The 23,135-nt window shown below is 43.8% G+C and overlaps 1 protein-coding gene and 1 long non-coding RNA gene across 4 annotated transcripts; one reads left to right on the top strand and one right to left on the bottom strand.

The window, feature by feature from the left end:
• Positions 1-375: 375 nt before the first annotated feature.
• Positions 376-2,851, bottom strand: OTUD1 (OTU deubiquitinase 1). The gene has a single exon (XM_075587571.1). It carries the CDS (start codon positions 2,773-2,775, stop codon positions 1,780-1,782), a length of 996 nt encoding a protein of 331 aa, XP_075443686.1. The 5' UTR covers positions 2,776-2,851; the 3' UTR covers positions 376-1,779.
• A 433-nt stretch (positions 2,852-3,284) lies between these two features.
• Positions 3,285-22,215, top strand: LOC142487750 (uncharacterized). Of its 3 annotated transcripts, none has more exons than XR_012799298.1 (5): positions 3,285-3,701; positions 4,538-4,639; positions 12,591-12,690; positions 12,865-13,059; positions 18,918-22,215. It is a non-coding gene; the product is annotated as an uncharacterized LOC142487750 (long non-coding RNA). The 3 variants fall into 3 exon arrangements; XR_012799297.1 differs by having other exon boundaries at positions 3,285-3,744; XR_012799296.1 differs by having other exon boundaries at positions 3,285-3,748.
• Positions 22,216-23,135: the final 920 nt, after the last annotated feature.

Raw genomic sequence — 23,135 nt, 5'->3', positions numbered from 1 at the left:
CCAGGCCCACTCATATTACAACAGACAAGGAGGTGGCATAATTGTATTTTACGCATAGATTATAGCACCTTAGCCAATAACGCCCATACAGTACTAATATATACATAAATATATATACATATACATATATATATACATATATACACACATACATACATACACACACACACGTATAGTAAGGGGTGCAAAGATGGGGGGGAATATTAACTTATTTATATATATTTTTTTAAATGGAATACCATCTTTACGGCAAACACACTATTAATAAACAGAATCTATAAGAGGGGAGGGAACTGTTTCTAACCCCCTTACCAGACCAGGCCTCTATGGAGGACAAAGGGTTTAACAGGACCAAGAAAACAGGGATAACCAAAATTACAAAGTTAATAAAATTTATTCATTCCATACTAATTGGGAACATGGCTAATATGTACATTTAATAAATCCCACAATGTTACAAAATTGAAAAGTATGAACTGCATTAATAAATACTGAACTGCAACAGAATGAAAAAAGGACTCAGATACCCAACATTACAATGCTCGACCCAGTAAACATTGAGCGCTCTCCCTTAGCATACACTATTCTGAAATTCATTAAAGGACAAATACAAAGGGGCCTGTGTACTAAGCATCACAAACGAAATTGTTGGCGTAAAATTGATACACAAAATCACAATATTGTGCTTGTGCTGCTTAAATGTGAAACATGTTGTTAAATCAAGTATATTGCCGCACAAAAATGGAATGCATGTGATGCACAGATGTGAATTGTATGTATATATATATATATAAAAAAAAAAAAATTGGGCCAAAAATGTTTGAAGTGTAAATTCCACAATTTGCTTACATATGGTAGCGGAGAATGAAGACGCTATGTAACCAAAAAATGGACCTGATGCAGCACAGATGTTTTATTATATAGGTTAACAAAATTTATGATTTTACACACTATAGTAATAAATAATGACTCATTTATATTTACCAACAGTAGTTAAAGCAACAAAAAGAATTCTGCTTTAATTTAAATTGAATCAGGTGTTCAACATGATGCAATGCGTCAAAATTCATTTCAAACAACCAATTATGCAGCATATGTATGAGATCACATATTAAACTTCATAAACAAGACGATTTATAAATGGTTTGTACCACTTTTTTTAGCACAAATATTTCTCATATAAGATCTTAGTACATAGGCCCCAAAGTGTCCAATAGTAACTACCAGAGCAACAGAAAAACAGATTAAAAACAAAATGTAGCAAAAATACATCCTGTAGTGAAAAAAAAGAAGCAAATATACAGTTTAGATAAACCTGACAGAGTGCAAAAAAATAATATATAAATACCACACAGATCCATGTATTATCTGGCATTATAGTGAACCATAAGTTGCACAGCAGCTAGCAAAAGCCGCAGTTGTTCAAAACATTGTCGTGATATGATAGTTAAGGCATTAAGTCTGCGGTAAATCAGAAGGGTCGGGCCTCTATTTACTAAAGTCTCCCAGCTGCAAAAGTCAGGCAAAACCAGGGCAAAAAAACAGAGCCATGTTTATCAAAGAAAAGGAATTTTATTGAAAGCAATGGGGAGTTTTCCCTTTGATAAATCTGGTGCAATTCTTCTGCACAGACTTTGCCCCCAGCTGTGCAACCGGGAGACTTTAGTAAATAACCCCCTTTAAAGTGCTGCAAGCCTGGGCTGGAGAGTCCTTAACCTCCAAGACAACAAAAAAATAAAGCAGTCCCACCATCCCTCAGCCCCGGGGCTGGTATCCACCTCAGGAGCAGGCGTTTTGCTCTATGTACATTTTGGAGAGGGACAGGGCCATAGACCTGGCCAGCTCCTCGTCTCGGTGTCTCTGCGCCTGGCTCTGCCTGCACCAGCTCTCGTACTCCGGGTTGGGCAAGGGGTGACTGAACACGGCATCGTAGTGGCCATTGCTGAGCCAGCTCAGCCAGATGCTGGGCCGGGACGGGTCCTCCTCGGCCCCCAGGTGGTGAACCATGGTGGACACGGTGGGGCACTCGGGCCTGCCTCCCGTGGTCAGGTGGATGTTGACGTTCAGCATCTGACTCATGGCCAGCAGCTCCGGGTACCCGGCCCATGCCCCGTCCTGGGCCGCGTTAATCAGAAACTCCCCCACGTCTCCCTCGATGATGAGGTTGAAGGTGTCCAGGTGGTCGGCCACGTGGTGGACGGTGCGCTCCCTCAGCTCGGGGTGCAGGCTCTGGTCCCCGTACACCGCTTTGCAGACGGCCCGGTACAGGCAGTTCCCGTCCGGGATGATGTGGAAGCGGTGCTGCTGCTTCCCCCGCAGGTACTTCTCCTGCTTCTCCAGCTCGGCCAAGTGCAGGGCCAGGCGCTCCTTGTTGCTGGATCCAAACGGCAGGCCGGGGCTGATCTGCGGGTCCGCCAGCGGTGGCGGGTTCCCGGCGGGTCCTGCCGGGCGCCAGTAGCCGCTACTGCTGCTGTCTTCATACTCCGGGGCCTCGGGAGCCCCGAGCTTGTCGGGCCTGATGGTCTCCTGCACCATGTCACTCAGCCATGCTGGGAGATCGGGTGAGGAGGGCGGAGGAGGAGGAGGAGGAGGCGGCTGCTCTTGGAGGTGGGGTGCGGACAGGTGCATGATGGCTCCTGCAAGCCGCTCCCCTCTCGGGCCTGGCTGTCGGTGCAGGATGCGGATGGGAACGATTCTCTCCGAGTTGGAGATGTGAGCGCTGGACTTGATGTGGGTGTTAGCGCCCCCCGGCACCAGGCAGGAGAAGGCGGGCATGGTGCGGGGCAGAGGAGGAGGAGGGGGGGGTGTATATGAGAGGGGAGAAGTGGTTGTATGAATCTCCCGCTCAGTGCTAGATATTTATATATATGTGTGTGGGTACAACCAGCACACACACAGACAGGACCTGGGGTAAAAATAACCATGCCATCAAGCACCACAAATATCACAATTTCACAAACGGCGCGTGTGACTCACGCACAATGTCATGCAAGCCAGCAACATACTTTCACTTGTACTCACTAGCACACATTGATCTGTATTACCCGTATGCTATATATGTTAGACAGTTTTTTCAAATGCCCATAAAATGTGAGACATAAAACAAGATCAGATTTACACTGAGTAATGCTGGCGAGAGTCAAGTGCTCACAATATGTCAAAACACGCGTGTATATATAATCAGTCGTCACTATGATAAACAATGGCCGCGCTAATCTCCCACCAATACCACAGGTAGTCATGTTTTTTTTTTTTTATCTCTTTATTTGTATTTTCACAAAGCTCTTAACACAGATTGACAATACACTTGGAGCTAGCAAATTATAACATGGCTCCAGGTTCCATGGCTAAGCAGCGCTGCTTCCCCCCTTTGTGACGTAGCAGCTTCCGAGCAGAACATTCAGGCGTGTTCGAGAACTCCCCAGTCTTGTTTACAAATTCGCAGCAGGCACGTCACCGCGCAGGAACGCGGCATTCCGGCTATCAATGATAGCGATCCCCCTATGCTTCCTCCTTGGCGACTCGCACATCCTATTGGCTCGGGTAACAAGTACCGGGCCCGCCCCGTGGCCACACGGGTGATGTAATGTTTGGGGTCACGCCCCTTTACGTCTCAATGGAAACCATGTGACTTCCACTTCCAAACGATGGTGGTCCTGCAGAGACTGCACCTGTTGATGAATGATGAGGGACAGCTATATGTGCGTAAATGAAGCAGACACCGGTTGAACACTTAAGCCCGAAGTGTGTGAGGAAACACTTTATTTTTGTAACTGCAGTAACAGTGACCTCAGGCTGCCAGGCAGGCCTGATCTCTATCCATAAGTGTACCTTACGTGTTCCTTCCGCCTTATCTTTTCACAGCTAGCTGCTCTATAAAAAGACAAACATTGCTTTAACATTTTGCCTTGGAAAGGGAATGTTTCTCACATTGTCACATTATGCATTAGTCGAGGAAACAGCATATCCCTTTTTTTTAATTTCTCATTTGATGTAATCATAATTACTCATAGGATATTGTAATATAGTGGTAAATAATGTACACTAAACTCAGTTCAAAGCCTTTTACATTAAACAAGCCTTTGTGTTGTCTGAAGAACGAGTCTCATTGTTTTTGGGTGAATCAGTACCACTCATCGTAATTATCTTGGACTTAAAATGGTTCTCATTGTTTAAGGTCAAAACATTCCATTTAAATATTGTTTTGGTCCTGAGCACTCACATCTCATTTAATAGTAGCTGTCAAGGTATATGTGTAATTTGTCTCCTGTATACTGTATTTCGTTACAGATCAGCAAGTACTCTCTCCTAACATGCAGTAAGCTACCTTTACTTGCATGACCCATGTGCTCATGCCTATTCTCCGTTAATATGTAGGATTTTGTTTTTTTATAATGCATGACATGTTTGCAGCCTACAAATGTTAGTTATTTACCGTTACACCAACTGATTAAACTTATTATCTACTGAAAGATGTTGCCAAAATTGCATGGTGTGGGCTGATGGCCACCAATTAATTAGTTTATTTTTTTTTTAGCTGTGGTTCACTCAGTCTAGGACATTTGGTCGCAGCTGTTTTGCCCTGACCAGATGACCACCGGCACTTGACCGCAACTCACCTTGTCGCTGGCCGCTTCAGGTAAGTCGCTAACCTTAACCCTAAAACCCCCTAATGTTAAACCCGAATACTAACTCTACTCCCTACCCTAAAAACCTTAAACACCTTACCGTAAAACCCCTTAAGTTAACCCACTGAAACCCCTAAAGGTAACACCCTAACCATTTAAACACCTAAAGTGAACTCCCTAACTGATAAAAACCCTAAAGTTAACCCCCTAAGCACTAAAAAGTACCTTATTGTAGAAGGGGGGAGGGTCTGTCTCTGGCTGAACTCTGGCGATCATTTGGTTGAGGCGAAATGGCCGCGACCAAATGTCTAATTCCGTTGTCCACCTGACCTGCAGCACGTGGCTACATTTTGCAACGCAGCACTAATCTTGCTGGACACATGATGGGGGCGTATAAATATATAGAAATGCTGCAGGCTTAAACCACTTGTTAGAACATAAATAAAGCACTTTGTTCATATCTTTTAGTAGGTAAGCAGCACGTCTTATTGTGAGGAGTATTCATAAAGAAGAAAAGTGAACTGAACTCCATTGGTCTAGTGAAAAGAAACTGTTGATATTTAAAACAAATCAAGATTTGTTTTTGTTTTTCCAACTTTGAGTTTATTGGTTTTTAACATGCATACATTATACCACAAACCATTGTTCTGAGTGTCAAGTTTTAACCATTTCACATTTCCAACAACACTAAACACCTACATGAAATCGACTGGGGGTTACATACGAACACCGGACAGAACGAACTAGACATACCGGACAATGGACAGTGGGGGGGGGGGGGGGGAGGAAGGGGGTTGGAGGGGGGAGGAAGGGAGGGGGTATGGGAGGACAGCAGTAGATGTGGCATTCTCATTTGCGGGTTCTTCCGGGGTTCCTGGCGTTTCTTCAGTTTCTCATAGTGCTCTTCACCTTATTCCCTTCTTCCTATCTACTTCCCTATCTGGGGTGACTGTCTAGTGTGACCTACCTGTCCGTTTCTATGTGGTAAAGGATCCTGCGTTATCAGAGGAGAGCGCACTTGGAACTATCATTGTAATATTGCGGAGACATCGACCCCGGAGATATCCGTCAGCGCCAGCCATGGCGTCCAGACTTTTAGAAAATTTATGCCAGTGTCCTTGACCATACTCATCAATTGTTCCATCTGACAGACGTGCCAAATCCGATTTCTGATTCTGGGGATTACTGGTAATTCATTCTGTTTCCACAATGCTGCGATCTCGCACCTTGTGGCTATTGCGAAATGCGCGATTAATTTATGCGACGCATTTGACAGACCCTGGATCCGTCTGCCCAATAGGAACACCCACGGGTCCAGGGAGATCTCCAAATTGAGTATCCTTTGTAACCAATCTCTAATTTGTTCCCAAATCGGGACCACATTTGTGCAGGACCACAGCATATGTCGCAAATCTGCTCTCTCTCCGCATTGCTTTGGGCAAAGCGGGGAGTATCCCTTGACAAATTTAGCTAGTTTAACTTGGGTGTAGTACCATCGCATTAGGACTTTATATGCGTTCTCCTTTAATGTGGTACAGATCGAACTTTTGGCTGCAGCCTGCAGGATCCTATCCCATTCCTCGTCTTCTAATGTCTCCCCTAAATCCGTCTCCCATTGTCTCATGTACCTCAGTTTTATGTAATTCGGAGCCTCAGGACAGATCACTTCCCTGTACATTCTAGATGTAAGTCCCCTTGTGTCCGTTCCTCTAGAACACAGCTGCTCAAAATTTGTTCGCGCTGGTCTGATTGGGGATTTGTTATAGAAATCTCAGATCTGGAGGTATCTAAAGAATTCCTTATTTGGTATATCCTTTGTGGACTTAATTCGTTCAAATGTTTTTATAAATTTTCTCCCCTCCAGATCTTTCAATCGTGTAATGCCCGACTGTATCCAAATTATTTCTATTCAGCCTGGAACGAAATCTGGATTACCAATTATGGGAGTCATTAGGGAATGTTTTGAAGTGAGTTTACAACTATTTTTAGTGGACTCCCATACTTTCAAGGAATTGGCCATGGTCTGGAGCGGCTCTTCCATTCTGTTTACACTTTTCTTAGGTAGCGAAATCAGGTAGTGCAGCTCTACTGGTGCACAGCAATTTTTCTCCAGCTCTACCCATCTCCGTAATTTCGGGTCTGTGTGCCACTGGATAATTTGGCCTAATTGAGCCGCTTTGTAATAAACTAACAAGCAAGGTACCGCTAATCCCACTTTCGTTATAGGCCTCTTCAAGATACCTTTAGCAATCCTTGGGTTTTTCTTGTTCCAGATACATTTCATAATTTGTGACTGTAGGGGAGAGGGTGTCCGCGTTCACTATAGGTATAGGTAGACTCTGGAGCAGATATAACATCCTTGGGAGGAGATTCATTTTCACGCTATGTATCCTCCCAATCCAGGAGATGCCACCTTTCATCCATGTCTTGAGATCATCCCCCAACGTCTTAATTAATCTAGGTTAATTTGCTTTATATCGAAAAAATGTTGTATGGTGCTCTATAGAAAAAGCAACACTAGAGAGTTGTAAAAATAATAATCTTCATATTTGGATAATTAACCCATTCAGTAGATGTTGGTATAAAGAGAATGGTTGTCCCAAAAGATGTATGACTGGTAAACTATGATCCCACGTAGCACAGTAGTAAGGATATAATGATAGACACCTACCAGTGACCAGTACTAATAAACATCCAATTCCATGGAACAATACAATAGCATAAACATTGTCCAAATTTTATAGGTCAGCTGGAATAAACTCACATGGGATGAATGTCCACGATAAACAGTAAGTCCAATGTATCCAGCGATCCAAGGGTTAAGTGTGCCTCCGCCTGTGGATGAACATGATGAGGGAAAGGAGAGGAAAAAACGGAGCACTACATCCAGTGCTGGCAAAGCCAAAAAATAACGACAAGGATGCGTTCCCACAATGAAAATTAAAGCTGATTTAATGGATCAAAAACAAACAAAAAACACCAACGCGTTTCGGACTATAGATAGCCCTTTATCAAGGTGATAAAGGGCTATCTATAGTCCGAAACGCGTTGGTGTTTTTTGTTTGTTTTTGATCCATTAAATCAGCTTTAATTCACCTTGATAAAGGGCTATCTATAGTCCGAAACGCGTTGGTGTTTTTTGTTTGTTTTTGATCCATTAAATCAGCTTTAATTTTCATTGTGGGAACGCATCCATGTCGTTATTTTTTGGCTTTGCCAGCACTGGATGTAGTGCTCCGTTTTTTCCTCTCCTTTCCCTCATAATTTGCTTTATACAATGTTTTGTAGTCCCTTGTGATGTACACCCTTAAATATTTGATAGCGGAGGCTTGCCATTTGAAATTAAAGTTTATGTCTATCAATTTCTCCAACTCTTTGGGCAGATTTATATTGAGGGCTTTAGATTTAGACTGATTGATTTTAAATCCCGAAATTTGGTTGAATTTTCCCAGGATCCCGAAAGTATTGGGCAGAGATGTGAGAGGTTTAGACAATGTTAAAATCACGTCGTCCGCGTACAGCGCCACTTTATATGACTGATCTCCTGTTGGTATTCCTGCTATATCTGGACTACGCCTGATGTGCGCCGCCAGGGGCTCTATACAGAGGGCGAACAGCTAATTAATTATTCATATGTAAAATCCCCCTGTAACGCTTCCTTCTCATCTCTGCTCAAGCTGGGTAACTTTGCCTCTGTCAGAAATGTTTTAAGCATCTCTTTCATTTTTTGATTGTGGGTGACCTTATTCCCATCATATAGTTTTTCGTAATAAGTTTTAAATTCGTCTACAATTTTCCTAGGATTTGACGTAAGGTCACCCCTCTGTGCTCTTATTTCGTGAATGTGATAATTTGGAAGCTTGTTTTTGAGCTTTTTGGCAAGTACGGTATCTGGCTTGTTGGCTTTTTCGTAAAATTTCCACCTAGTTCAGGCCATTTCCTTCTCAGCTTGGGAGGAAAGGATGAGATTGAGTTTTGTTTTGGTATCTAATAATTGTTTCAAAATATGTTCTTGTTTACTTAATTTGTAGCGAGCCGCGAGATCTGCTAGTTGACTTTCCAATTCTTTAATCTTACTCTCTCGCTCCCGTTTGCGTTTGGCAGCCAAATTCATTAACATTCCCCTGATGGTGGCTTTATGGGCCTCCCACAGCGTGGCCTGTGACATCACACTCCCTCATTCTCTCTGAAGTAGGCCTTAGTTCTATCACCCACTTCCCGCTCCAGATCAGGTATTTTCAATAGGAGCTCATTGAGCTTCCAGTTCGCTCTAGGTCTGTCTAGGGGTATTAATGTGCATCGCAGCTCTACAGATGCGTGGTCAGACCATGAAATATCATGTATCTCTGTCCGAGAGACCTCCGGGACCATTCTATTTGACACAAGAAAGTAATCTATCCTGCTGAATCTGTTGTGAGGGTGTGAATAGAAAGTATATTCCTTCACCCAGTGGTGCTGTTCTCTCCAGATGTCCAGAAGTTGACAGTCCCTCAACCCCTGTGATATTGTTAGTAGGTCCTGTCCGTGAGTTGTGTTAATCTTAGTGCATCAGTCCATGTCAGTGTTAAGTGTCCGATTTAGATCCCCCGTTAGAATGACGTTTCCTTTTGCTACTTTACTTAACAAGTTAAAAAAATGTTAGAAGAAGTCGGCTGCTGGTTCGCAGGGAGATTATAATGCTGCTAACGTGATGGGGTTACCTAATATAGTACCTGTCACTATGACGTACCACCCCTCGTTATCTACCAATAGTGGGATTCTATTATGTACTAAAATAGCGACTCCACTTTTTTTGATCTGGGCGGAAGCCAAAAAGCTCTGTCTGAAATCCTTATCTAAAAATTTGGGATTGTTCCTCCGTGAGAAATGTGTCTCCTGGAGGAACAAAATTTCTGCACCTTTACGTTTGTAATCTTTAAATGCTAACTTTCTTTTTGAAGGGTTATTGAATCCTTTAACATTATGTGAAATCAACACCATTTCTCTACTCATCTTTAGTCCTGTGCTTTGAACTCTGCTGCTCCTTCCTCTGCTGTCCCCCTCGTCGAGGCCGTTCCTTGCCATCTTTCTCTGCTGACCTGTAGGGGCGTGGGAAAAAGGGAACATACGCGGGGAAACAAGGGGGTACACACACAATATAACATACCACACTAAAAACCAGTTCTCGGTGCCATTCTTCTACCCCTATGACCCCGAGTCCAGCACCTTTGGGCACTCTCCAATCTTGAGGAACATCTCGTGCTCTTTTGTCGTCGATGATCTTCCTCCATACATCTTTGGCCCAAAGGACTTTGCTGGGAATCTGGAGAGCCCTCCTCTCCTCCCCCAGCGTGCGGCCCATACGAACTTAGGAGCAGGATCCCTCCCCCTAGCTCCTGCCCCTCTCTGCATAAACTTTTAACATCCAAACCATCTATTAACCCTTATCTTAACTTGAGCTCCTTCCCCTATGTTTTAAGATTCCCACCCCCTTTAATCCATACGCATTATCCTACCTCTCTACTGCTCCCTCTCCCCAACTCCCACCCAGCCTTCACTACAGTGTTTCCGGTGCATCTCCTCCTCTTCTGTGTGTCAGCTATCCTATGTCGACTCCCCTCCCCAACTAACCCACCTTCCGCCCCTCTATGTCTTCTTTCGCACCTCCCCCCCTCCTCTTTCTCCCCATCCCTCCCCCGACGCCTCTACCTTCCTCTCCTCCTCGGTTTGTTCCCACTTCTCTTGATGTTACCCTCCTCTTACTCCCCCTCTACTTATCTCCTCCTAAACCCCTGCAGCCTCTCGCCCTTCCTCCCTCGACTCCGTTTCCCTTTGCTCTTTCCTCCCCCACTTCCCCACCTCTTCGTCTGTCTGTACAAACGCCGGCATTTCTTTAGACTCCCCCTGCGGCCTTCTGTCTCCGCCGAACCTCTCTGATGACGTCTGCCGCTTCCCATCCCTTGCCTTTGCCACCTCCAAGATGGCACCCGCTTCCCCTCTCCATGATGACGTCTTTCCGGTCGGCCGCCATTTTGGGATTCGTTTCGCGCCTAGACGGAGGTTGGCGTGCTCGCTCCTGCTTCTCGCCAAGTACCTTCCTGCTCCTGCGTGCCACCTTGGATCCAGGGAGACTCCATCAACACCGCCATCTTCCCACAACGACCAGACCATCAGAATGAGGTTAGTAGGATTATTCTTACAGGCTATGCTGCCCGGGATCTGCATATATTTCGTCACTAGGAAGCATTGTCCACCTTTGCGTTTTATTTCTTATGGATTTGCCCTATATCTCTGGGAGCTCCGGGACGTTTGAAATGCTGTCCCTACACAATAACTGAGGAACTTGAAAGTTTATTAACTTGGAACTTGGTAATCAATATCTGCTGTATGTGGATCAGCTCTTGTCTCCTCGTGCTTTGGCAGATTTAGAGCTTTGGGTCCATGTTGGCTCTAGTGTTGCTTCTTCTGGTCCTGTCTCTGCCTGAGCTTGTCCCAGCCCCAGTTTCTGCAGGAAGGAGGGCCCATCATCCAATTCTTTCATGGTGAAAGATTTACTGCCTCGGGTCACCACCAAGCCAAATGGAAAAGTCCAGCGATATCGGACTGCGTTTTCCCTCAGCTTCTTAGTGATCGAGAGCAGATTTCTTCTCCTAACCAGTGTTACTGGTGCCAAGTCTTGAAAAATCAGCAGCCGGGCTCCTTCAAAGTCCACTGTAGGAAGGGGTCTTGTCTTCTGCAGCACTGCTACCCTGGACCTGTAGTGATGCATTCGAACTATAATATCCCACGGCTGCTCTGATTGAAGGGGTTTAGCCCTTAAGGCCCTATGACATCTGTCCATGCTTAGCAGGTCTTTCGGAATATCCGGGAGTGTGTTTTCCAGCCACCGGGCTATGTACTCTTCACAGTCTAAGATGGACTCAGGAACCCCCCTTATCCGGATATTATTTCTCCGGTCTCTATTTTCCGTGTCCTCTTGCCTCTCACGAATATAATTTATTTGATCTTGCAGATCTGGTGTTTTCTTGTCCTGTCTCTTTATTGCCTTTATTGACTGGTCCACTTTTATCTCCAGGGCTCCTGTCTTCTCCCCTAGCCATGTGACCTCCTTCTTTAAATCTTTTATTTCCGCCTGCATCATACTTTTCAAATCTTTGTACAGTTTCGTGAAGTCACATTGCCTTACTGGCCTCTGTGCTTGACTGCCCGTTTCTTCTTCCTCTCCGTCAAGCTCCGTCTCTGAGCCCGCGTTTGAATCGGGCGCCATTTCTGCCTCCACCGCGCTTGAACGGGGTCTCCCGAAATATTCTGGCAGCCCCTTCTTCTTGGTCAGTTTCGTTCCCCTCCGTGACATTTTATGTGTTTGTGTTATTTCCAAGTTGTTTTGCGCTCAGTTCTGATGGTTTTTCAGTTTTTAATTGATTTTTATTGCAGAGCGGGACACGGAGCATTTAGCCCATGCTTCCATACTCCTTGCCATCGCGCATGCGCCATCAAGATTTGTTTTAAATAAATACGTTTTTTCTCAAAGACCATTGGAGTGCAGTTGAGTTGTCTTCTTTATGATAACTTCTCCAAATATTTATTGGAAGGACGTACACCAGTGTTTTTCAACCAGGGTTCCTATGAACCCTTGGGTTCCCTGCAGTTTTCTGGTCATTTGAAAATTGTATCAAATACAGAAGCAATTACAGTACAATGCATCTGATCACAGAGTTGCTATTAGAGAGAATTTCACTTAGGGTTCGTTAACCAAAAAAAGGTTAGAAACCACTGACGTACACCCATTGCAGAAATACAGGAATTGTAAGTGCTCCACTTTCTACTCTTATCAATTGGGGAGATGAACAGCTAATCAAGTGTGCTCATAGCCTCCCTCTCAAGGATATAGAATGCAATATATTGCCTGAGCTCCTCAGGGCCTTTCTACCTCTGCCATTCTCCGTGTAAGATTTATTTTCTGTTCTATGTCTTTGAATGCAGTGGCGGCACCAGTCCAGGTGCGGCACATGCCCTGTCATGAAAAGGTTGTACTCTGGTTCCTTTCAACTTACAATATGGACATCACTGTATAGAAAAAAAAGTACGTGCTTGGAGGTCAAATTATATTTTTGTTTAATACTACATTATTAACGGTATGTATTAAAGAAGTTCCAGTAGTACACATCAGTATGCACACTGGGTTCTAGTTCAGATCTGCATGGAGCTGAGGTATAGGTATATACTCCGTAAACGACATTGCTTCATGTTTTATAAGGACCAAATCGGCGGAACCGGAAGTGACTCCCGTGACGGGAAGTGACGTCAGACGCTGAGGATACCGAAGGGGAGTGAGATACAGAGAGTGCTCCAGGAATCTGTGGGACGATCATCCGGACTACCGGAGCTGCGTAGCGGTGACTGTAACATGGGGTCATCCTCCCTTTGAATGCTTACTTGTTATGTGCAAAGTGTGAGTACTTAGTACATGAAGCTTTTTAATACAATTTTGTTTACTACGGAGTTGCACTATGTCTTTTTTTTTCTTTCTATATCTGAGGGACCATCTACACATACCTTTATCTATGTGTAGCATGGTCCCCCCTGGCACTCCTCACCTGCGCAGAGTAGCGGGTACCCCCGCACCATGTCAGGCAGTTGCAGGGGCGATCGCGGCTCCCGGCGGCATCAGTGACAGGGCGCCACCATCTTGTGCGCGCATGCGCGGTGCGCGTTTGCAGTCGCGGCGGCCATTACACCTAGCGCAGGAAAGTGTAGGGAGGCAGGAAGGACACCAAGAAGTCGCGAATGCGCAGTTAGGGCGATGCGGCGGCCATTACAGGTTTGCACAGGCTCCATGGAGAGTAGCGGCGGCCATTATAGTGCGCACACGCGGCCCCAATGTTAAAGAGGGCCATAAAGGACTACAGCCTCTGGGGACTGCCCTTTCACCTTGGTTACAGGCAGCCAGACAGCCAATAGAGCTTGCAACTTCTCCTGCTGGAGAAGGATACATTGTTGTGTGCAGAGTCAGGAAGCAGACTGTGAAGCACATGAGTCAGTCAGGCTAAGGAGACAGTGGGGGAAGGAAGGGGGGCAGAGAGCTGCGAGCTTCAGCCCTAGTCCAGAAATTCCCAGGCTAGAGCAGAGGCCCTGACTCCCCACTAGTGAGGGTGGGTGTTCATAGGGACAGGCCCTTAGGTAAGGACCCTGTACCCCTTCAGCTGTGCAGTTCCTTAGAGCAGGGAGAGACCCTGTGCAGTTCCTTAGAGCAGGGAGAGACCCTGTGTAGTTCCTTAGTGCAGGGACCCAGTGAAAGGGTTTGCTGCATGTTCTTGTAAGCTGTGTTGCTGATCCAGAGACTGTCCTTACGGTGGGACGTCCGGCGGGACCCCATCCCACGCGGAGGTACAGATCAGCACTGGACCAAGCGGCGCCGGTAGACCCTTTGCGAAGACACCCAGGTGCAGGGACACCTGGGCAGGTATTTACAACCTTCCACACGTGCACCAACTTTAACTTGCTCCTCACATGTGACAGGCCTGTTCACACACTTGGGTGGGCTTGGACTCTTTGGACACAGGGTTGGGAAGGGGGTGTAAAGGTATAGCCCAGTTAAGGGCAAGGTTATAGCTGCTAGCTAGTGGCAGAGGGTAACACGGCTGTGTTGCTATACAGTATGATGTGATGTGATGTTATTGTGTTATTTGCCCATATAGTAAACCTGTGTTATATATACCTTTGTGTATGTGGTTCATATATGTGGGTCCTGTGTAGGGGACATTCTACACTCCTAGAATCCTGCACAGGTGGAGGCGCTGTAATTAGAAGATCGTTCCAGAGGATTCACCCCAGGCTCTCACTAACGGAGGCTCAGACCTCCTGTGAGCCCGACAGGTATACTGCACCACACCTGGTAACATATAGGTTCCCCCTCACATACACTCTATATGCGATTGGGGTAGGGGGAATACCCGTTACATATGAGAAGAAGCCATTTTTGACTGCCACATCTATAAACAGTGTTATACCTATTGCTACATTGTAAGTGGGCAGACATAAGAGCCAAGATTGGATCGAACACTTCATTTTCTTTATACACAGTGTACACTATTTTTTTTCTCTTTCTTGGGGTTACTTGCACTTTCTGGATTTTGTGAAGTCACCCCTGGTTTAGGGCAGGGGTGCGCAAACTGGGGAGCGCGAGATTTTTTTTTGGGGGGGGGGGGGCGCGGGCGGTTGCAGAGATGCTGCGCTCTTCCCGAAGGCATTTAAATTAAATGCCGGGGACAGTGCGAGGCCTCTGCAACCTCTACTTACCAGGATACAGCCGGCTTCGGGACACGTGACCATGGCAACACGGGGTCATGTGATGTCACGGTTGCCATGGTAACGTGACGTCAAATGACAGCTGGTCACGTGACGTCACACGACCCCACAGCGCCATTTGACACCAGACTGAGGTAAGGGGTGGGGCGCGACATCGGAGGAGAGCAAGCAGGGAGGGCGCAGCAAGAAAAGTTTGAGCACCCCTGGTCTAGTGGATACATTAAGCGTTGTTTCTCTTTTACACATTCTTGGTAATCCATCTTACTATAGATAGTCTGCTCTCTGCTAACACATTCTGGAATTTAAATTACTTTAAAAAATGTTGACTTTGAATAAAAAAGGAATGACTTCAGGTTTCCACTAAGATGTATATATATTGTGTGTACAGGCATACCCCGCTTTAACATACGCAATGGGACCGGAGCATGTATGTAAAGTGAAAATGTACTTAACGTGAAGCACTGCCTTTTTTCCACTTTACAATGCATGTTCTGTACTGCAAACATCATATATGTGCATAACTGATGTAAATAATGCATTTGTAACCAAAATAAGTACAGTAGCTTTATTCAAATAAAATCAATGGTAGCAAGCAAGGAGGTGAGAGGCTCGCACGCGGGTCAGTACTGTATAGCAGCTCTCTCCTTCTCGCAGTCTCTCTCTCTCACTCAGTCAGTCTCTCTGTCTCTCACGCACTCAGTCACACACACGCACTCAGTCACACACACACATTGTCACTCAGTCACACACACACACTGTCACTCAGTCACACACACACACACACACACACACTGTCACTCAGCCACACACACGCACACACACATTGTCACTCAGTCACACACACATTGTCACTCAGTCACACACACACACACACACACACACACACACACACACACACACACACACACACACACACACACACACACACACACACACACACACACACACACATTGTCACTCAGTCACACACACACATTGTCACTCAGTCACACACACACACACACACACACACACACACACACACACACACACACACACACACACACACACACACATTGTCACTCAGTCTCACACACACAAGCAAAGATTGCAGCAGAAGATCTCCTCCCCCTCACCGTTGCTCCATAGTTCACATCACATGCAAAGTTTCGCAGAGCTCTGAGGAGGGGGGAGGAGGGAGGAGGAGAGCGGAGGAAGCAGAGCCACGGGCTGCAGTGAGTGCGGGCGGAATCACTGGTTTAGCTGCTGATTTATGGAGCGGGAGTGCAGGGGGAACGGAGACAGATGGGAGGGGGAACGGAGACAGATGGGAGGGGGAGGGCAGGGGGAACGAGGAGATCGAGCGGACCATAATAGGGACAAGCATGAAGGAGGTTGCGGGATTGTTGAGGTGCGCACGCTGCCGCCGCATGCGCACGCCGCCCCCTGGTGTCCGTACTCGCGAAGCACGCGTACGTACACGGGTATGGTGCAACTAAAAATAAATGTACGTACTTGCAAGTGTACGTAAAGCGGGTGTACGTAAAATGGGGTATGCCTGTATAATATATTTATTGGGCTCAAAACGGCTGGCCCTGCAACCTCCACATATTCAACAAGTTCTTACTGTGGTTTCATGAACAAGTTGACTGTGGTTTATTATTTCTTAAATTAAACTACATAATAATTTTTTAAGGCACCATGGACATTTTCCAGGAAGAATGTATATTCAGATGCTGCAAAAAATAATACCAGATTTTTGCTTTGAAAAATACATGTGGGTTAAAATGATCAGTTTCACAAGATTAATTTACCCTTTACAGATGTTACCAACATTATTGAAACACTCCATTGTTAAACGTCTAAATAAAGCAATTTCTAGGTTTATCTGGAGGAAAGGGAGAAATAGAATCACTATTAATAAATTATGTCTGAAGAAAGTGTGGGGGGTTTAATTTGCCTAATATTAGAAAATATAATCTGGCCTGTGTAGCAAGACATGGAGGAGATTGGATAACTGGAAACGGCTATTACTCATGCCTAGAATTAGAGGAGCAGTAGTTATCCCCAGAGAGTCTCTCTGGGATTTTACATGTAAAACGGAGAGAAATACCAATGGAAGCCAAAGGAAACCCGCTAATTAAGGATACATGGGCTACTTAGAGAATATTGAGAAAACAATTTGGGCTTTCATATACTTGCTCAAAATTTTTAACTATACAAGGGGATTTCAGGTTTCTCCCGGGAAAGATGCAGTCTGCTGTTCAGATATGGAGAGACAAGGGGATTAGAACTCTGGGCCAGTTGGTAGATGTGAACAATGGTAGGTTCTTGACGTTCCAAGAACTGAAAGAACAAATGGGGCTGCCTCAAACACATCACTTCCCTTATGTACAAGTAATGTATATACAAGTAATGCATTATTGCAAGAGTATGGAAAGCTATAAATAAGATCTATTGGGAATAGATGTTTTTGATTACTTTTTAAGGATGCTTATAGTACCAAATATTCTAGTTCAGATTTATATGATTGGATTAGGGACAAGGACTATGGGAAGGATCTAAGAAAAATGTTCACTAGATGGGAAAAAGATTTCCCAGGAATTGAAGGCGTTGATCTGTCACTCGAAGGATTAACTCGGGCTAGGAAAATTATAATTTATGAGGAGTGGAGAGAGATGCAATATAACATACTGCATAGGGCCTATTATGCTTTCGATATCAATTATAAGGGAATAGGGAAATCTAAAAATAAGTGCCCCAAGTGCTCCCAGGAAAGAGCAGATTTAAAAAAACTTTGTGGGATTGTCTGGTTATTTCTGATTTTTGGGATAAAGTTCTGCAGTATATACAAGAAGTTATTGGGGTAAGAACAATAAAAGAGCCCTTAGCCTTGCTGTTTGACCTCTTTCCAACTTTCCATATTTCCAATGTGAGCAAGAATGTGCCAAGGCTAGCAGAGATTGTCTTGCTTGCAGCAAGGAAAACAGTGATGGTGAAATGGATAAAGCCTGAACCCCCCAGTTCAGATATTTTAAACAATTATCTGAATAAATTGATGATGATGATGATGATGGACAAATTAGAAGCTGAGACAAATAAACAATTGAGAACCGAGAATTAAAAAAAAAAAAAATGGGAAACGTTTATTGATACTTTTGTATGATAGGGATTCAATCATACAGATATTTGAGCATACCTCTTGGGGTCTCCTCAGACTGATTGCGATGGGTCACAGATAATTTTGCCCTTGAGAAAATATGATGGTATATTGTTGATGGGGGAGATGGTGAATGGGGAGTCTTATGCCAGATTCTGTTAGGAGGCTGTGTGGTGAGAGCTTTGATGTTAATCTTTGAAAATGCTATTATCTGTTTTTCCTCTTTATTATTATTATTATTTGTGTTAATGTGTTTGAAATTTGAAATTATAAGTATGATGAGCAATACTAAAAACTATTTTATGTAAAAAACTAAATAAATAAATTAAAAATACATGTTGTTCTCTTCCATTTCACAAGGTTTTTTAATCAGGATGGGGATACCTAGAGTCCAAAGTGTTTGATGCCGTTTATATACCCATATTTTACATTAAAGTGGACACCCCAACATCTCAAAATATTTGTATAAATATCTACATGTTTGACATTTTGGGACATATGCAGTGCTAGTCCATAGGGCACTTTGCAGCACAGCGTCATAAATATGGCACCTTACAACCAATTAAAGTGAATGGGCTGTTAGGTGTTTTCCAGCAGGCAAGGTGTCTTATGGCTTAACATTGTTTAGTAAATATGGCCCATGAACTTGAATTGGGCCGTAAGATATCTTCAAGCACAGAAGGGGTCTTATAAAGTAACACAGCTTAATAAATCTGGCCATTTATCTCTTCTACTTTGTCAGCTTGAGCCACCTGTGCTGAAGCTGGGACATCCTTAAAACCTGACCTGTTGGTGGCTCTTGAGGACTGGAGTTGACCACTCCTGGTCTAGGGGATTCATTGAGAGTTGTTTCTCTTTTACAGATTCTTGGTAATCCATCTGCTTTGAAGACTGAGCCAGTGATTGGGCCACCTGTGCTGAAGCAGGGATATCCTGAAAACCTGACCTGTTGGTAGCTCTTGAGGACTGGCGTCAAACACCCCTGGCCTAGCCTTTCTTAGCCTATGGAAAAGCTAACTAGTCTCCTTTGGGAAGCATGTCAAAGTTGAAAGTATTTGGGAACCGTGGACATTATTTATTAGATTGTAAGCTCTTCGGAGCAGGGACTCCTCTTCCAAAATGTTACTTTTATGTGTAAAGCACTTATTCCCATGACTGTTATTTGTATTATTTGTTATTTATATGATTGTCACGTGTATTACTACTGTGAAGCGCTATGCACATTAATGGCGCTATATAAATAAAGACATAATCACATACAAACATACCATCAATTTGATCTTAAATGATCTATGTTTTGTCATTTTGTGATTCAAATGCTCCTTGAATACAAATGTGTGTGTGGTGTTATCTGTCCTCTTGATACTTGTTTTTGTGACACCAATTTGCCATCCTATATTGTAATATTTTCCTACATGCTTAGCTTAAGTCTATTTTGTATTCTTGTGTTAAGAAGTATGTGATTAATGGAGTCTCCCCCCCCCCCTGTTTTCAACTCTAACACGTGTGGTATGTTTGATCTGATTATAAAATGTCATTTTTTGTGTGTGTATTTTACTACACCTCACACCCTTTTTTCTATACCTCAACAATTCAAAGTCTTTAAATAGGCATCATATTTAAAAAAAACTGTTTAAGTTATTAACATTTCTAAACCTGAACTGGTTGAATCTTATTTAGGACCTGATGACAAAGTTACCCAGTAGGTCTCTTGGAGTAATACATATGTGCTAACTTATTTCAAGTCAATAGTGTAATAATGATCTGGTCCTCGTTTTCCATTTGCATTTTCTGGTTAATTAGCAACTTTGGTGTCTTTTAATACACTTTAATAGAATAAAATGAAAGTAATGGAACTGAATAACGGCGATCGACGCTAAAGTGACTCTAAAGCAACAGCAAGGTAGGTGCTGGGGTTTACAAAGGTGTGTGGAAGACTGTAGGATATCAATAAGTCTACATAGTCCACAAGCAAATGGTCTCTGGTCAAATAGGGAGGACCTAATTAAATGGGCGAAGGGAGTAAAGTGCAGTAAACTAGCCTTACTTGAAATGAAAGCAGCTGCCTCGGTGTGCAGCCACACCATAGGTCCCTGTGGGTGGTTAGCGAGCAGATAGCTGTCTGCTGTGCAAAGTTTGATAAACGCCTACAGTACAGGGGCTGTATGGTGTAGACTGGAATATCAATAAAAGGTCCCTTAGTGTATATGAGATAAAAAGTGCAGGTTTAGCCCGCGACCGCTCAGGTTATACCTTATATTTCACACATTGATACAGGTGACACTGATTTGTAACTAGAGCTATTCACATCAGGGTACTGATCCCTACTCTCTGTTACATACCAAAATCAGTTACAAGGTACCTACCCATAGGTGCATATTCATATAGTTGTTTTTACCCCCTTAGCCCATTTAACTAGTGCTTCTTTATTTGACTAGACACCATTTGCTTGTGAAGTCTGTAGTCTTATCGATATCCAAGTCTTCCACATACCTTTGTAGACATTATTGAAGTTAAACTACTTTTCTGGCACCTACACGGTTTTGATGGGAAAATGTCCATGGTTGTCACAAAAACGCATGACGGAAGTGACGTCATGACACAGAAACGGCTGCGGACCTCGGCGCATGCGCAGAAGAATCCTCGGGCCTCCGGCGCGCATGCGCAGAGACCTTCGGCACAGCACCAACACTTGGGAGACGGAGAATGAACACACACACACAGAGACAGAGACACGCACACAGTAACATACAGAGCGAGAGACACACAAAGGGGAATTCACAGTTAGTATACATATATACATATAGAAGGGCAAATAGCTATAAAAAAAAAAAAAGGGGTGGTGCCGAGCACATGCGTTCTAAGTGAAACTTCTTTGCGTTTTGTCACTGAAATTGTGTTTTGATTTTTCATTATAAACATCACCATCTCAAATATAATTTCTGTGACAAAACATAAAGAAGTTTCACTTAAAATCCACGTACTCGGCGCACACCCTTTTTTTTTTTATTGTATCCTGTTAAAGTGTTTAATACTATCATCATACGATCCAGCAGGTAGGGCGAGTGCCCACAACTGGTTCTACCTTTTCTGCTTTCAGTATTCGCCACTATTTATCCCAGAGGTGCCCCACCCCCTCACTTCCCTCTTAGCTGAACGGGGGTTAATCTCCATTGTCTACCCTTGTCTATTAATACATTTTTATTAAACTTCATGAGAAATGGCGATGCATTAAAATATGACCACGGTATGGATTTTTTTAAGCCCATGTAGCAATATATTGCTATTTATTCAGGTTTTCTTTTAAGAATTCTGCTTATTGAATGTAGTGTCAAAACAGCTAACTTTACAGTTCTTTAAATCATCCAAATGACCTTGATTTCTTGACTGTATTTACAGAAGGTGTGACAAAATGATGTACTATGTGTTTCATCTCATATTGGCTGACTTTGCTGTTCTTATAGGCTATTCTGTAACAAAGAGAGTTTTTTTGTTTTTTTTGCTCTGAGCATATTGTGCAAACAGAAAATGATTGTTGAAATTATATTGATGTCCATATACTGTGCAGCTTCACAACCGGACAGGACAAAAGGAAACTGATGTAACTTGTAAAGATAAAATAGTTTGCGACCAATTACTGTAAATAGAACTGCACATTTAACTCATTCAGAATAATATCTTTATAGTTTCAAGCGGCAGCTATTAATAGAGATGTGCTCAGCACAGTGTTTGCTGATGTCACAAACTCTCTTGTGCACAACTGTGCAATGTGAAGTTCCCACATGTTAGATCACTTCACCAAAATAGAACAGCCCTCACACATCCATGACTTGACACATTAATTATGTGAAACACTCACTAGCCTTTTAAGTTACAGCTCTGTTGCATGATTAATCATATTATGCACATTTACACACTGAATTCTAACCCAGAATGTGTTGTACGCCTTTCTACCAAATCTGAAATGTCATGTTTGGAAATGTTTCTATTTGATTATGGTAGAGCTTTTGAGTTCTCATTCATAAAAGGTTTGTTTGTTTTGCTGTTGTCTCTCAAAATCTATGTATTTTGTATTTTTTTTAAACCCTTTATATTGCCAAGAATTCAGTGGACCATATGCGAACACCAAGATCAAATTACAAATAATTTCTTGTGATTGTGCTACATGTTCAAGGACTTTTTATTTTGTGCATCTGTTAGTGCTGAAAGGAGTTACAATGTATCGCAGAGCATTGAAATACTAAACACGTGAGCTATGTCCCCGCCAGCCCCCCCAACAATTAGTTACTACTCAACGGTTTCTTTACAACAGGAAATAATTGGAACGTCATCTCACTGCAGCTCTGTGAAGTCGTGTGCAGTGTGATAGTACTGTAAGTCACATATCACCAGTACAGTCTCACACAGGCCTCTTTTCAATATGCATCCCTTGCTAAGGAAAATTGCTGCTCAGATGGATCTGAAATCTTCTGGAGGAAGGAGATGGCTCCCAATTATGTTGATTAGGAGAATTAGAAAGAGAGTTGTAATATAAGTGTAACGGGTATTCCACCCCACCCAATCGCAAATATAGTGTGAGTGCGGAGAACATACAGTGTTACCAGGTGTGGTGCGTTACCTGTTGGCTCAAAGGAGGGCTGAGCTTCCGCCACGGGGAACCTGGGGCAATTATATTAAGAGTAACTCTGTACTCGGTGCAGCGCCTCCACCTGCGATGGTTCCTAGCAGAGCAGGAATTGTTCCTCGCAAGACACATATAATAACCACATACACGTTATGTATAATAACCAAATACCTTTACTGGTGAGCATATGAACCAATAACCATCAATAGAATAACAGGTGTCCCTCTCTAGAGGAGACACTAACTAATGCGTCTCGCCGGACGCTTCCGCCAACACCGGGTGATCCCGCCCCGTGTCCAGTAATCCCCCACACAATGTCCAGCACTCTATAGAGAGCGGATATGTGTGACTGCGCAGTCACTAAGGAAACTACTAGGCCTGTTGGTGCACGTGTAGATCAGAGTTACCTGCCGAGCACTCCAGTGCTCGGGCCTGCAACGGACTTCACAAAGGATCT

The sequence above is a fragment of the Ascaphus truei genome, chromosome 2 (genome assembly GCF_040206685.1).
Source record: "Ascaphus truei isolate aAscTru1 chromosome 2, aAscTru1.hap1, whole genome shotgun sequence".
NCBI lineage: Eukaryota > Metazoa > Chordata > Amphibia > Anura > Ascaphidae > Ascaphus > Ascaphus truei.
The sequence above is the reverse complement of the archived record's forward strand: the minus strand, read 5'-3'. Positions and strand labels throughout refer to the sequence as shown.